This window comes from Cannabis sativa, chromosome X (genome assembly GCF_029168945.1).
Source record: "Cannabis sativa cultivar Pink pepper isolate KNU-18-1 chromosome X, ASM2916894v1, whole genome shotgun sequence".
Lineage (NCBI taxonomy): Eukaryota > Viridiplantae > Streptophyta > Magnoliopsida > Rosales > Cannabaceae > Cannabis > Cannabis sativa.
This window is the reverse complement of record NC_083610.1, coordinates 28,868,915-28,885,203: the sequence shown is the minus strand read 5'-3', so window position 1 is coordinate 28,885,203 and position 16,289 is coordinate 28,868,915. Positions and strand designations below refer to the sequence as shown.

General features: G+C 48.8%; 2 protein-coding genes across 2 annotated transcripts; both read right to left on the bottom strand.

Moving 5' to 3' along the window:
- Positions 1–10,855: 10,855 nt before the first annotated feature.
- On the bottom strand, positions 10,856–11,798 carry LOC133029015 (uncharacterized). The gene has a single exon (XM_061105464.1). The coding sequence runs from the start codon at positions 11,743–11,745 to the stop codon at positions 11,158–11,160; it is 588 nt and encodes a 195-aa protein (XP_060961447.1). The 5' UTR covers positions 11,746–11,798; the 3' UTR covers positions 10,856–11,157.
- Positions 11,799–14,175: 2,377 nt separating this feature from the next.
- On the bottom strand, positions 14,176–15,968 carry LOC115702564 (uncharacterized). The gene has a single exon (XM_061105465.1). The coding sequence runs from the start codon at positions 15,966–15,968 to the stop codon at positions 15,417–15,419; it is 552 nt and encodes a 183-aa protein (XP_060961448.1). The 3' UTR covers positions 14,176–15,416.
- Between the last annotated feature and the right edge of the window lie 321 nt (positions 15,969–16,289).

Here is a 16,289-nt window from a genome sequence, read left to right as displayed (position 1 = left end):
TCAGACCTCGACCCAAACTCAGACCCAAACCCGAACCCAAACACTGAATGGAAATTGAAGCGGGACTAGGACCCAAACCCGAACATGGACCCAGACCGGGACCTATGACCCAGACATGGATGGGGGACCTAGACCTGGGCCTCGGAACCCAGACCCAGATCAAAACTTGGGACTTGGACCTGAACTTGGAACTAGACTCGAACCCTGATCTGGACCCATACCGAGATCGGAACCTGAATCTAGACTCGGACCAAGACTTCAACCCCGATTGGGTCCTGGACTCGGACCGAGACCTAGGACTCAGACCTAGACCCGGGATACAGGCATCAGAACTTGGACTGAGACCCAGGATATGAACTTTGACCCGGACCTTGAACTAGGACCCATACCGAGACACAGGACCCCAAGTGGAACTAGACTAGGACTCGAGACTGTGATCCAGATCTAGACCCAGGGCTTGGACCTGACCTGTAGTCAATGTTTGGATGTAGGACCCATATCCGGACTCAAACCCGGACCGGAGTCGGACAAGACCACGGCCCCGGACCCAGACCCGTACCCCAAACCAGGGTCCGAGTCCGAGTCCGGGTTTGAATCTGGGAACTAGAATCTGACTAGGACCCAGACCCAGACCCGGATCGAGACACGGACCCGGATCAGGACGCGCATCTGAATCAAAACTCAGATCGGGACTCGGGACACGAAGTCGAACCGAGACACGGACTTGGACCTAGACTCGAACCCAGGACGTTGACCCAAAAACGGATCTAGACGCAGAACCGAACACAGACCCGAACCCCAACTGGGATCGATAGCTGGACCCATACTTGTGTTAGGACCTGCGACCAAGAACCCAGAACCCAGGACCCATGACCTGAGACGTTGACAAGAACCCAGACCCATAAAAGAACCCAGACCCTGATCGAGACCAAGACCCAGACCCTAAAACGGACTGAAACTGGGACCCAGACCCAAACCCGGACTCGTACACGAACACGGACTGGAACACGAGACTTGGAGCAGGACCGAGATCAAGACTGGGACCCAGACCAGGACAACGACCGAGACCTGAACATGGACTGGGGCTAGGACCCCGAGGACCCAGGGCCCAGGGCCCAGGACCCCGGACCGAGGCCCAGGATACGGGACACAATACTCGGACTTGAGACAAGGACAAGTACCGAACAAGGACTGGGACCTGCACTCAGACTAGGATGATAACCAAGACTGGGACCTAGGACCCTGACCTTAATCGGGGACCTTGACCCATGACTCAGGACCCAAGACCCAAACTTAGACCCAAACACGGACTCCGAGACCAGAACTAGGACCCAGACAAAGGACCCAGACCTTGACTTGGACCAGGATCTAGATTTGGACCCAGGACCTAGGACCCAAGACACGAGGCTTGGACCCGACCCATAGTCGGTGTCTAAATCTAGGAATCGGACCTCAACCTGGACCCAAACCCAGACTAGAACCCGAACCCGAACCAAAACTCAAACTAGACTCGACATGTGGTTGGTGTTTGGATTTGGGGCCGAGACTCGGTTACGAACCCAAACACGAACCTAGAGCCGAGACATCAGACTCTTACCCAGACCCACACCGAAACCATAAATCTTACCCTATAACCGAAAATTGGAGCAAGAACTAGAATTGGACCCTTAAACTCTAAACCCTAAACCTTAAACCCTAAATCCTATACTCTTTACACTTCCTTGAAGAACCTAGCATCATTGGCATAGAAGAGATTGAAATGATTGATACTTCCCCAAACTGGATGACGCCAATAGAACCCTACCTCAACACTGGGGAACTCCCAGATAATCGAAATGAATCTCAAAAGATGAGAGGGAAGGCTGCACAGTACATCATAGTAGAGGGAATTATGTACAGACGACGATTCTCCATGCCATTGTTTAGATGTGTTACCTAAGAAGAAGTTGCACGAATTTTGTCTGAAGTGCGCGATGGATTTTGTGGAAACCACACCACCGGGCAGAGTTTATCTAAGAAAATTCTAAGGTAAGGTTATTTCTAGCCGAAAATGAACGAAGATTCAAACGCCTACGTTAAAAAATGTGATAAATAACAAAGATTTTCAAAGATACCTCGAGCTCCGCCCAACGAGTTAACTCAGATGCAAAGTCCTTGGCCTTTTGCCATTTGGGAAATTGACCTGATCGTAGACCCGTACCCCAAACTTGGGTCCGAGTCCGAGTTTGGATTTGAGTCCAGGAACTGGAATCTGACTAGGACCTAGACCCGAGCCGGGTAGGACGCGGACCCGAATCAAAACCCTTATCGGACTCGGGACACGAACTTGAACCCCGACACGGACTTGGACCGAAACCTGGACCAAGGACCCAGACTGGGATAGGAGACTCAGACCTAGAATTAGGAACCAGACCTAGATTGGGGACCCAAACTCAAAATTAGAGCCAGAATCGGAACCAAGGACTAGGACTGGGACCCAAGACCTGACCCCGATCTCGATCCCAGACCCGAACCCAAACACGGACACAGAACGGGATGCAGGACATAGAACCTAACCGTGACCCAGACCCAGACTTGGCCAAGACGCGAGACAAGGACCAGTACCGAACACGCACCGAGACACTTGGACCCTAACCTGTACACGATCGTGTACCCAGACCGGGACCGAGACCCGGACCCAGACCTAGACCTAGGACCCGATCCTAGACCCAGACTCAGACCTAGATAGGGATCTGGATACGAACCTAGACTCAAACTTAGACCCAGACCAAGACCCAGACCTGGATCGGAGCTCGGGACCTAAATCCAGACTGCGACCGTGACTCAGATCCAGACGTGGACCCGCACTTGGGACACGAACTCGGACCTGGACCCAAACCCAGACCCAAACTGGGACCAGGACTTAGACCTCGACCTAGACTAAGACCCAAACCCGAACCCATACACTAAATCGAAATCGAAACTAGGACTAGGACCCAAACCCGAACATGGACCCAGACCAAGACCTAGGACTCAGACATTGACTTGTGCCTTGGAACCCCGACCTAGATCGGAACTCAGGACTCGGACCCATACTTGGAGCTGGACTCAAACCGAGATCTAGACCCAAGCCAAGATCGAAACTCTGACCCAGGCTCGGACAAGGACTTGAACCCCGATTGGATCCTGGACTCAGACCGGGACCTAGGACTCGAACCTGGATTGGGGACTTGGACCTAGGACACGGGCATTAGAACTGGGACTGAGACCCAGAATCCGACCCCAAAGCCGGACCAAGACCTGGGACCCGAAGTGGAACTAGGCGGGACCCGAGACCGTGATCCACATCAACACTCGGGGCTTGGACCTGACCCGTAGTACGTGTTTGGTTCTAGGACCCATACCGGACTCAAACCCAAACCCGGACTCGGACCCAGACCCAGACCCGTACCCCAAACTTGGGTCCGAGTCCGAGACTGGGTTTGAGTTCGACAACTGGAATCTGACTAAGACCCAGACCCAAACCCGGATTGGGACGCGGACTTTAATCAAAACTCGGATCAGGACTCGGGACACGAACGCGAACGGAGACACAGACTTGGACCTTGACCCAGACTGGGATTGGAGGCTCAAACCTAGACCTAGGACCAAGACCTAGATTGGGGACCAAAACTCAAAATTAGAACAACAATTAGGACCCCGGGACAGGGACTGGGACCCAAGACCTGACCCGGTCTCTATCCCAGACCCGGACCAAGACACGGACACGGTACAAGGACCTAAGATCCGAATTGAAATGAGACAGGGACACAAGATTGGGATCTGAATTTTGACCAACAACCCGGGGCTCGGAACCAACCCGTATTCGGTGTCTGGATCATGGAATCATATCTAGACCCGAACTTGGAACCATTTCCAAACCAGGACCTAAACCCTGACTCGGACCCGAGACCCGAAATCGGAACAAGAACCAGAATCAGGACCCTGGAATAAGAATTGGACTGGACCCAAAATTGGATCTAGACGCAGAATCGAACACAGACCCAGACCTAGAACGGGATCAATACCAGGACCCAGGCCCAAACCCGGACCCAGACTTGCGCTAAGACTTGTGACTTAGGACCCGTGACTCGAGACCTGGACTAGAACCTAGACCCGTACAAGAACTCAGACTCATACCCAGACCTAGACCAAGACCCGAACCAAGACACAGACCGAAACCGGACTCGGACCCAAACCCGGACCTAGACCGGACGGAGATCGGGGCCGGGACCCAAACCGGACTAGGACTACAACTCAAGGCCAGGACACAGGACCAGGACACAGGGACGGGACCCAGGACACAGGACCGGGATTGGGACCTAGGACCCAATACTCAGACCTGGGACCTGAGAACTGAACCGTGACCTAGACCAAGAATAGGCATAGACCCGAGACAAGGACCATTACTGAACACAGACCGGGACCTACACGCGGACTGGGACCCTAACCAAGATCGAGAACTACCACTTTGACTTGAATCGGGGACCAAGACCCATGACTTGGACCTAAGACCCGAACCAGGACCCAAGACATGAGCTAGAACTGGACCAAGATCTAGATTTTGACCCAGGACAGGATCCAAGACCCGAGCATTGGACCCAACCCATAGTCGTTGTCTAAATTAGGGAATTCGACACGGACCTCGACCTAGACACGGACCAAAACCAGAACCCATACCAGAACTCGAACTAGACTTGACATGTGGTTGGTGTTTGGATTGGGGACCAAGACTCAGAACTGAACCAAAACACGGACCTAGACCCAAACCAGGTCTCGGACCAACACCCACACCCAAACCTTAAATCGTACCTTGTGACCCGAAATTGGGCCGAAGGCTGGAAGCGCACCATTAAAACCCTAAACCCGAAACCTTAAACCCTAAACCCTAAACTCTTTACAGTTACCCCTAAGACCTAAGCCCTAAATCCTAAACCCTAAATCCCTAAATACTAAACCCAAAACCCTAAACCCTAAACCCTAACCTGGACACGAGCCTAGACCAATACCAATACCGAGATTGGAACCCAAGACCCAGACCCAGACCCGGATCCAAACCCAAACCTAGACCAAACTTAGAACCTTAACTCGGACCGAACTGAGACCAGAACCTGGTCTCAGATCTAGACCTTGAGTGGGACCTTGTCGTGTCCCAGGCCGGACTGAATAGGGACTTGGACTCGAATCGAGACCGGACCCAGAATCAAACTTGAACCCATACTGGGACCTAGACTCGGACCCAAACTTGGGAGCCAAACTTGGACCTTGACCTGGACCTAGGATCCAGACCTAGATGGGGGACCTGGGCCCCAAACGCGAACCTGGACCCACATCTGGACCAAGGATCAAGACCTAGATAAGGCACTTGGACCTGAAACTAGGCCTTAAAACCGGGACGGAGACCCAAAACATGACCCTAGACTCGAGACACGGGACCTGACCTTGGACCACAAACTGAGGACCTGACTACAGGGACACAAACCGGAACCCAGACCCGAACCCAAATTAAGGACCCGGTGAAGACCGGGATTGGGACTGGAACAAGACCGAGATCCAAGACTGAGATCCGAATTTGGAACTAAGGCTTTGACCTAACCCGTAGTCATTGTTTGAAACTAGGACTCTAACCTGGATTTGTACCTATACCTTGACCCAGACCCAGACCGGGATCCAGACCAAGACTAAGACTCAGACCGGGATCCAAACCCGATCTCAGACCCAGAATTGGAATAAGACCAGGTCTGGACTAGAACCCAGACATGAGACAGTAGCAGGACCCAAACCTAAACCCATACTGAGACAAGAACCCATACCGGGACTTGGACCCAGGCCGGGACTTGTGACTTGGGACCTAAACCAAGACTGGGACCTAGACCCAGACCGAGACCTGGACCTAGACCCAGAACTGGGGCTGGAACCTGAACTCAAACTCGAACCCTAACCAGGACTGGACTTGGACCGGACCGAACCCAAACCGAAACACGAACTTGGACTCGAACCGGGACCTAGGACCCGAACATCGAGGGGGGACCCAGACCTGGAAATTGGGCCCCTGAACTAGGACCAGAACTTGGGCGTCAGAACTTGGATCGTGATCCGGGACTCAACCCCAGACACAAACCTGGACCTAGGACCCACCTCGGGACTTAAGATCCAGGACTCGATGCTTGGACCGGACCGTAGCTCGGTATTAGGATCTAGGACTTAGACAAGAACATAAACCCACACTCGAACTCATGCACGGACCGGACGCATACCAAGACCCAAACCCACACTCGGGAACCAAAACCGAAACTTGGTATGTCGGACAGGGATCTTGGAACGGGACCGGGACCTGGACCCAGAATCGAACCCGAAACTGGACCCACCCTTGGACCCTAAACGAGACCGAAACTCAGACCTGAACCTAGCTCCAGACCCAAATAATGTCTTAACCCAGACTCGGACCCAAACTCGAGTCGAACCCGTACCCCGTGACATAAAACTGGAACCGAAACTAGAAGCAGATCGGGACCTAGGAACAAGACCTGGACACAGACCCAAAACTGTAACCGCATTAGGACCGAAGCCGGCCCAGGACACGGACCTAGACCCGGACACTGGACCCGAAACTGAAACATGAACAAGAACATGACTAGGACCCTGGTACAGGACCGGGAACGTGACCAGGACCCACACCTGGACTGGGACCCAGAACTAGACCGAACCCGGCCCGAAACTCGTGCTTGGACCCGATCCGAACCCAAAATAGGACTTAGACTAGAACCTAAACCCAAACTCGGGACTCGATCCCGGACCCAAATTAAGCACCTGACCTAAATTGGGATTTGGACCTAGACATGGACACGAACTCAAACCCGGACCCAGACGCATACCGGACCCAAACACAGGACCAGACCCAATACCCGAACCTAGATCCGGAGTCAGACTTGGACCTAGAAAGGGATCCGAAAAACCCGTACCCGGACTAGGACTGAGACTCGGACCCTGACCCCAACTTAGACCTAGACCCGGACCTGGAACAAAACCCAAAACTAAAATCAAAACTAGAACTGTGACTAGGACCGGACTCGAGACCGAATCGAACCCAAAACATAACCCAAACTTAGACCAAAACCGGGACCGAGACCTTGACTAGGACTGGGACCTGAGACCTGGGACAGGAACCTAGATCGGGACCCTTACTAGGACCTCGACTTGACCTTGTCCTAAAACCTCCCCTGGACGTGAGACCCGCGACCCAGACCAGGATCTGGACCCTGATAAGGACCCAGACCAAGGCTAGGACCGAGACCTGGACCCGAACCCGAACTAGGACCTGGACTAAAACAAAGACTCGAGACCCGAACACGAACCTGGACCTAGACCAGGAGCTAGGAACTAGACTTGGATGGGGGACCTAGACCAAGGACCTAGGCCCCGGAACCAGACCTAGATCTAAACCGGGACTCAAACCTAAACTAGAACCTGACCTAGACCCAGGAATCTGAAGTCAGACCTAGACCTAGACCCGAAACCTTCCCCGGACCCAAACCAGTATAGGAACCTGGACACGAACCCATACCAGGAGAAAACCCGAACCTGGACTCGAATTAAAAATCGAACCTGAATTCAGGACCCGAACTCAGACCCAGACCCAGAATCAGACCCAAACCTGGACCTGCTCCCAGACCCGAACACGAACCCAAATTGTGATCGAAACCCAGGACGTAGACCAGGAACTAAACCCTAACTCAGTTCGAGATCGAAACCTGGGACCTGGACCTAAACCTGGACCCAGACCAAGGACCCTAACCCACACCCGGAGCCCGATCCGGACCTAGACCGAGATCCGAACTCGAACCCAAACTCGGACCAGGACTCAAACCCCGACCAGAACTCGAACCCCAACCCGAACTCGAACCCAAACTCGAACTTGGAATCACAATTAGAATTCGAACCGGAATAGGACTAGGACCAGGACCCAAACCCAAAAAAATACACATAATGAGACCAAAACCCAAACCGCAATTAGGACCCAAAGCCTGACAAGAACCGAGACGTGGACCCAGAATCGGGATAGAGACCTAGGCAACGGAACTAGGACCGGGACCCAAGAGCCGGAGCCCCGGACCCGAACTTGAACATAGGACACGGCTCGTGACCGGCACCGAAATGGAACCGCAGCCCGAGACCCAAGATCGGGATCTAGATGCCGACACGGGGCTTGGACCGAACCCGTAGTCGGTGTTTGGATCTAGGACCCAACCCCGGACCCGAACCCAGAGCAGGAACCAAACTCAGACCCGGACCCAAACCCAATCCTAGACACAAACATGGACCCGAACCCGTACCCTGTGACCCAAAATTGGAATTGAAACCACAAGTAGATCGAGACCGGGAATGGGACCGGAACAAGGACTTAGACCTGGACTTGGACCTCAAACCGTAACCAAACCTATACCTAAAACCGTAGGACCGGGACTCGGACTCCAACCCGGACCCAGGCCGAACCGGATCCCAACCCATACCTCGACCGGTGCCGAACACGGACCCGAACTAAGAACCCAACATGGAACCCGACTCGGGACACGAGTGGGTTCGGGACCTAGTAACCGAACACTAGTCTCGGTCTGGAAGCCAAACTCAGAACTGGGTCCCATGACCTGGACCTAGATTTGGGACACGATCCCAAACCCAAACTTTGACCTAGATAGGTATCCGAATACAAACCTGGACTTAAGCCCAGACCGAGATCCAAACTTGGGACCTAGATCTGGACAGAGACCCTGACCCAGAACCAGATCTAGACCCGCACCTGGGACCCAAACCCAGACCTGGACCCGAACACAAACCCACACCGGGATTTGTACCTAGACTCAGACCCCGACCCAAACTTAGACCAGGACTCAGATCTCGACCCAAACTCAACCCAAACCTGAACCCAAACACTGAATGGAAATTGAAACTGGGACTAGGACCCAAACACGAACATGGACCCAGACCGGGACCTATGACCTAGACATGGATGGGGGACCTAGACTTGGGCCTCAGAACCCAGACCCAGATCAAAACTTGGGACTTGGACCTGAACTTGGAACTAGACTCGAACCCTGATCTGGACCCAGACCGAGATCGGAACCTGAATCTAGACTCGGACCAAGACTTGAACCCCGATTGGGTCCTGGACTCGGACCGAGACCTAGGACTCAGACCTAGACTCTGGACACGGGATTCAGAACTGGGACTGAGACCCAGGATATGAACTTGGACCCGGACCTTGACCTAGGACCCAGACCGAAACCTGGGACCCCAAGTGGAACTAGACTAGGACTCGAGACTGTGATCCAGATCTAGACCCAGGGCTTGGACCTGACCCGTAGTCAGTGTTTGGATCTAGGACCCATATACGGACTCAAAACCAGACTCGGAGTCGGACCAAGACCCCGGCCCAGACCCAGACCTGTACCCCAGACCAGGGTCCGAGTCCCGATGCGGGTTTGAATCCGGGAACTAAAATTTGACTAGGACCCAGACCCAGACCCGGATTGGGACGCAGACCTAGATCAGGACGCGCATCTGAATCAAAACTCAGATCGGGACTCGGGACACGAACTCGAACCGAGACACAGACTTGGAGCTAGACCCGAACCCAGGACCCAGACCGGGATGGGAGACTCAGACCTGCACCCAGGACCGAGACCTAGATTGGGGATCCAAACTCAAAATTAGAACCAGAATCAAGACTCAGGACTAGGACTGAGACCAAAGACCCAACCCCGATCTCGGTCCCAGACCCGGACACGGACATAGACTGGGACCCAGGATCCGAATGGAAATGAGACCGGGACCCAAGAATGGGATTCGGATCTTGACCCACAACGTGGGCCTTGGACCTGACCCGTAGTTGGTGTCTAGATCTTGCAATCGTACCAAGACCCGAACCTGGAACAATTTCTAGACTAGGACCCAAACCCAAACCGGACCCCGAGACCCGAAATAGGAACAAGAACTAGAATAAGGACCTTGGAACAGGAATTGGACCTCGATCCAAAACCAGACCAAGACACGAAACCGAACACAGACCCGGACCCAGACTAGGATCAATACCAGGACCCAGGCCCGAACGCGGACCCAGATTTGTGCCAGGACCTGGGACCTAGGACCCGTGACCTAAGACCTTGACCAGAACCCATTCCTGTACCAGAACTCGAACATAGACCCAGACCCAGACCCAAACCAAGACCAGGACACAGACACGGACTGAAAACTGGGACCAGACCCAAACCCAGACCTAGACCTTGACCCAGACGCAGACTCGTACCAAAACTCGGACTCAAACTCAGGACTCAGACCTGGACATAGATCAGAACTTGGACTTAGACCCAGACTAGGACCGAGACCAAAACTTAGACTAGGACTAGAACTCGGCGGGACGGGGCCGAGCACGGGACGCGATGCTCAAACGCGGGACCTCAGAACCGAACCGTTAATAAACCTTGACCTGGCCAAGACCCGAGATAAGGACTCGGATTGGAACCCTAACCCAGATCGGGACCTAGGACCCTGACATGAATCGGGGACCCGAATGATATGAACTCTACCAACAATTGTGATGAAACCCAATAACAACGATGGCTTGGAGCCCCAAGATCGTGTAAACAAGATTTGTTGAGCCTTGACCCGTCACCTAACTAGATGAAAACCAAGACTACGAAGGATTGAAATGCCACACCCAGAAACTTAAGAATCTCTCAAGAATCAAGGTGATAAGTTTGGTTGTTTGAACACCACAAGATTAACTTGATAAGTTCAAGAGTTCTTTTAAGAACAAAAAGAAACACACCTCACAATAATATTTCTGAAAACATAATATGCCCTTACAATTCGTAGTACCCCCTTTTTATACTTGGAACAACCCTCCAAGAATAGAAAAAGTCAAAACTATAGCTATAAAAGCAACACAAACATTAATACAAACAAGTCCAACGTTTTTTTAGCCTTTTGGACTTCTTAAGGCTGCCAAAATTATCTAGATGACTAAATTCAATGTATTTAACATAACCAACCAATGCCATTATTATTCCCCCACCTAATATCTTTTGAAATTCAACAGATTCATGCCCTTTAATGTTCAAACCATGCTGACCAATTAGTATGCTAATTAGTCTCTTCAATGGCTTTGATGACATGGACTAAGCCTTGATTATTATTTGAACCCATTTTGGTCTTTTTAGAATCAGCCCAATTCTCTTGGATTAGCCCATTTAGTGCTTCCTTGAAATGCTTGGCTCTAAGTCTTGTAATTGGGCCACTAGGAAGTGACAAATGGTCTTGTGCAAATTTAACTCCATTCCCATGTTCATGATTAGCATGTCCAGCAGCTCCTTGGTTTGCATCATTTCCTTGGTTAGCATCATTCTCCCCCTCTTGAGAAGGATTTGTCCTCAAATCATCACCTATTTCAAAAGGAGACAAATCAGCAACATTAAAGCTTGCACTAACACCATACTCACCTGGTAAGTCAAGCTTGTAAGCATTATCATTGATGCGTTCCACTCCTTGAAATGGTCCATCACCACGAGGTAGGAGTTTTGAACGCCGTTTCTCTGGAAATCGTTCCTTCCTTAAGTGCAACCAAACCCAATCTCCTAGTTCAAACACTACCTTCTTGCGCCCCTTGTTGGCTTGATGGACATATTGTTTAGTCCTTCGTTCAATGTTCAGTCGTGCCTTTTCATGAATCATCTTTACAAATTCTGCCTTCTTTTTGCCATCTAAGTTCACACGTTCACTCAAAGGTAAAGAAGTTAAATCCGAGAGGTGACAATGGGTTAAAGCCATAAGCAATTTCAAATGGTGAAAACTTAGATGCAGAATGTATACTTCTATTGTAAGCAAATTCAACATGTGGCAAACAATCTTCCCATGTTTTCAAGTTCTTTTTAATGATAGCACGTAATAAAGAAGACAAAGTTCTATTCACTACTTCAGTTTGACCATCCGTTTGTGGATGACAAGTAGTAGAAAATAACAACTTGGTTCCCAATTTTCCCCGTAAAGTCTTCCAAAAGTAACTCAAAACTTTTGCATCCCTATCAGAAACAATGGTCCTAGGCATGCCATGTAACCTAACAATTTCTTTGAAGAAGAAATCAGCAATATGTGATGCATCATCGGTTTTATGACATGCAATGAAGTGTGCCATCTTGGAAAATCTATCTACCACCACAAAAATAGAATCTCTACCCCTCTTAGTCCTAGGCAAACCTAAAACAAAATCCATAGAAATATCAGTCCAAGGTTCACTAGGTATTGGCAAAGGGGTGTACAAACCGTGGGGTTTCAACTTAGACTTAGCCCATTTACACGTGATACACTTCTCACAGATTCTTTCCACATCACGTTTCATATGGGGCCAGAAGAAATGATCATGCAAAATTCCTAAAGTCTTAGCTACACCAAAATGACCATCAAACCACCACCATGAGCTTCTCTCACAAACAATTCACGCAAAGAACACATAGGCACACACAATTTATTTTCCCGAAACAAAAATCCGTCATGCCTATAAAACTTACCAAATGCCACTTTTTCACATGAATTGAACACATCACCAAAATCAGAATCTTGTGCATACAAATCCTTAATGTATTCAAAACCGAGCAATTTTGTATCTAAAATGGAAAGTAAAGCATACCTTCGGGACAATGCATCAGCCACCACATTTTCCTTACCTTGCTTGTACCTGATCACATATGGAAATGTTTCAATGAATTCCACCCACTTGGCATGGCATTTGTTCAACCTTTGATGTCCCTTCAAATGCTTCAAAGATTCATGATCTGTGTGAATCACGAATTCCTTTGGCCATAGATAGTGCTGCCAATTATCCAAAGCCCTTACCAAGGCATACATCTCTTTATCATAAGTGGGGTAATTTAGGGCTGCCCCACTCAGCTTTTCACTAAAATAAGCAAGCTGGACGACCTTCTTGCATCAAAACAGCTCCAATACCTATTCCTGAAGCATCACACTCACTTTCAAAAGTTTTAGCAAAGTTTGGTAAAACAAGCAAAGGTGCATTAGTTAACTTTTCTTTGATCAGATTAAATGCCCTTTCTTGTTCTTTTCCCCACTTAAACGGCACATTTTTCTTGATGACTTCAGTAAGAGGGGTGGCTAAGCTACTAAAATCACGCACAAACCGTCTATAGAAGCTTGCTAAGCCGTGGAAACTCCTCACTTGGCTGATTGTTTTTGGGGTTGGCCACTCTTGGATTGCCTTCACCTTTTCCTCGTCCACCTCAATTCCTCTCTTACTAACAACAAAACCATAAAACACAAGCTTATCCGTGCAAAAGGTGCACTTCTTGAGGTTAGCAAACAATTTTTATTTCCTTAGAATGTCCAAAATAGATTTTAAATGAATTACATGTTCTTCCAAGTTTTTGCTATAAATTAGGATATCATCAAAATACACAACTACGAATCTGCCAATAAATGCACGCAAAACATGGTTCATCAAACGCATAAATGTGCTTGGAGCATTAGTTAAACCGAAAGGCATCACTAACCACTCATACAAACCATATTTAGTCTTAAAAGCAGTTTTCCATTCATCACCTTCCTTCATCCTAATCTGATGATATCCACTCTTAAGATCAATTTTTGTAAAGACACAAGAACCATGCAATTCATCCAACATATCTTCTAATCTAGGAATGGGATGACGATACTTTACCGTTATGTTGTTGATGGCTCGGCAGTCAACACACATCCTCCAGGTTCCATCCTTCTTAGGAACTAATAGCACCGGAACCGCACAAGGACTCATGCTTTCACGCACATACCCTTTCTCCAATTTGAAGCTCCTTGGTCTCCTCGGGGTTGCTCCTATAAGCTGGTCGGTTTGGAATTGATGCACCCGGAATGAATCAATTTGATGTTCAATCCCTCGGATTGGAGGTAAGCCATATGGTACCTCTTCGGGCAGGACATCTTCAAACTCCTGCAAAAGAGAAACAATATTGCTCGGCAAGCTACCGACGAGATCATTAGTACATAAAAGAGCCTCCTTGTACATGAGTACAATAAGGGGCTGGTGTGAAAATAATACTCTCTTGATCTCACTTTTTTTTACAATGTAATTGAATTTTTCCTCTCTTGCTCTCACTATGGCTGAAATCTTCTCTCTTTCTTTTTCACTCTGATCAATATTTTTCTCTCTTTCTTTTTTTTTTAAACTCTTTGTTTTCAATTTCAGCCTTCCTTCCTTATTCTTTCTTTTTTTCATTTGATCTTTGTAATTTTAGTTGGTCCTCCATGACCTGTTTTGGAGTTAATGGCACAAGAGTAATAGGTTGCTTTTTAAGAGTGAAAGAGTACCTATTTGTGAATCCATCATGTGTAACCCTCAGATCATACTGCCATGGTCTTCCCAACAATAAATGGCATGCATGCATAGGAACCAAATCACAAAGCACCTTATCCTCATATTTGCCAATGGATAATGCCACCAACACTTGCCTTGTCACCTTGATTTCCCCACAATCATTCAGCCACTGAAGCCGGTAAGGATGAGGATGTTTTAAGGTGGTTAAGGCTAGTTTCTCCACCAAATAAGTGCTGGCTACATTTGTACAACTCCCTCCATCGATAATGACATTGCAAACTTTGTTATTGACAAAGCACCGCGTATGAAACAAGTTCTCCCTTTGGTTAATTTCCTCCTCCTTGACCTGCTGCATATTGAGAATGCGCCTTGCTACTAATAAATCTCCAACCACAGCATTTTGCTCATCATCGGCATATTCTAAATGTGGCATGTCATCATCATCTACTTCTTCCTCATCCTCCGACTCAAGCTCTCCTTGGGCGTTTATCATCATCACCCTTTTGTTTACACACTGGCTGGCTATGTGTCCCCGCCCCTGACATTTAAAACACTTAATATCACGTGTTTTAGAAGTAGAAGTCTCGGTGTTACCTAAAGTAGTGGCAGGCGTTGGTTTGACATTCTTTGAGGGTTCAAATTTTGGCTTATTTTGCAGCTGCTCATCTCTCCTTGGAGCTGCCTTCCATGGGCTGGTGGTAGCCATAGGTTGTCCCCTCCTAGCCATTCCCTTCCGTTTGAGTTGTTCCTCCACCTTTATGGCTTGATGCACCATATCTGTCAACTCAACATAATGTTGCAACTCGACTATATCCGCAATCTCACGATTTAAACCGTGCAAAAACCTAGCCATGGTGGCTTCTCGGTCCTCTTCTACGTTAGCCCGGATCATAGCTACCTCCATCTCCTTGTAATACTCATCCACGCTCTTGGAGCCTTGAATTAGCCTCTGCAACTTTTGATACAATCCCCTATAATAGTGGCTGAGTACAAAACGCTTCCTCATAAGCATTTTCATCTCCTCCTAAGTGTCCACAGGTGGCTCTCTATTCCTCCTCCTATTAATCAGTAATTGATCCCACCAAACAATGGCATAATCGGTGAATTCAATTGCAGCCAACTTAACCTGCTTTATCTCCGAGTAGTTGTGACAATCAAACACCATCTCCATTTTAGTTTCCCACTCCAAATAAGCTTCAGGATCATTTTTACCTTGAAAAGATGGGATTTTAATTTTTATGTTTCCTAAATCATTATCCCTCCTAGGTCTACCCATCCTAGCTTCTCTATTTCCATACCCACGTTCAAACCTGCCCCGGTTCATATATGGCTCATCAAACTCCTCCGACTCCACCTCTTCCTCAACATTCCGCCACGGACCACGTCCATTATTGTGGATGTCTTGTGGCTGTCTCCTACGAGTTCCCGCTTCTACCCTGTCCAACCTCTCTTGAATAGGTTCTAATTCAGCCCTCAACATACGCCTCATCTCCCCTAACAATGCTTGCATTTGGAGGTTCGGAGTTGGGGGTTGTCGAAATTCTTCGGTTAAGTGTTCTTCTTGATTATTGCACATGTTTAGACTCTGCAAAACAAGGTTAGAATCCTCACAAGCACTCCCTCACGTGTTTCACTCAAGAATTGATACACTTGCTCTCGTGTTTTCACTCTAAATGGCTTTCACCCTCTTATGGTCTCACACACTCTTGCCTTTTTCCACTCTTTTGTGTTTTCTTTAGTTCTTAATCGAACTTTAAGAAACAAATTCCAAAATAATCCAGCAGCACAAAAACAATATGAGAAAACAACCAAAACTAATCAAAAGGTCTAACTTGAATAAGGTGAGAAAATGAAATGAAGAAATTTTCTTATTAAAATCGTATATTTTTTTTTTTTG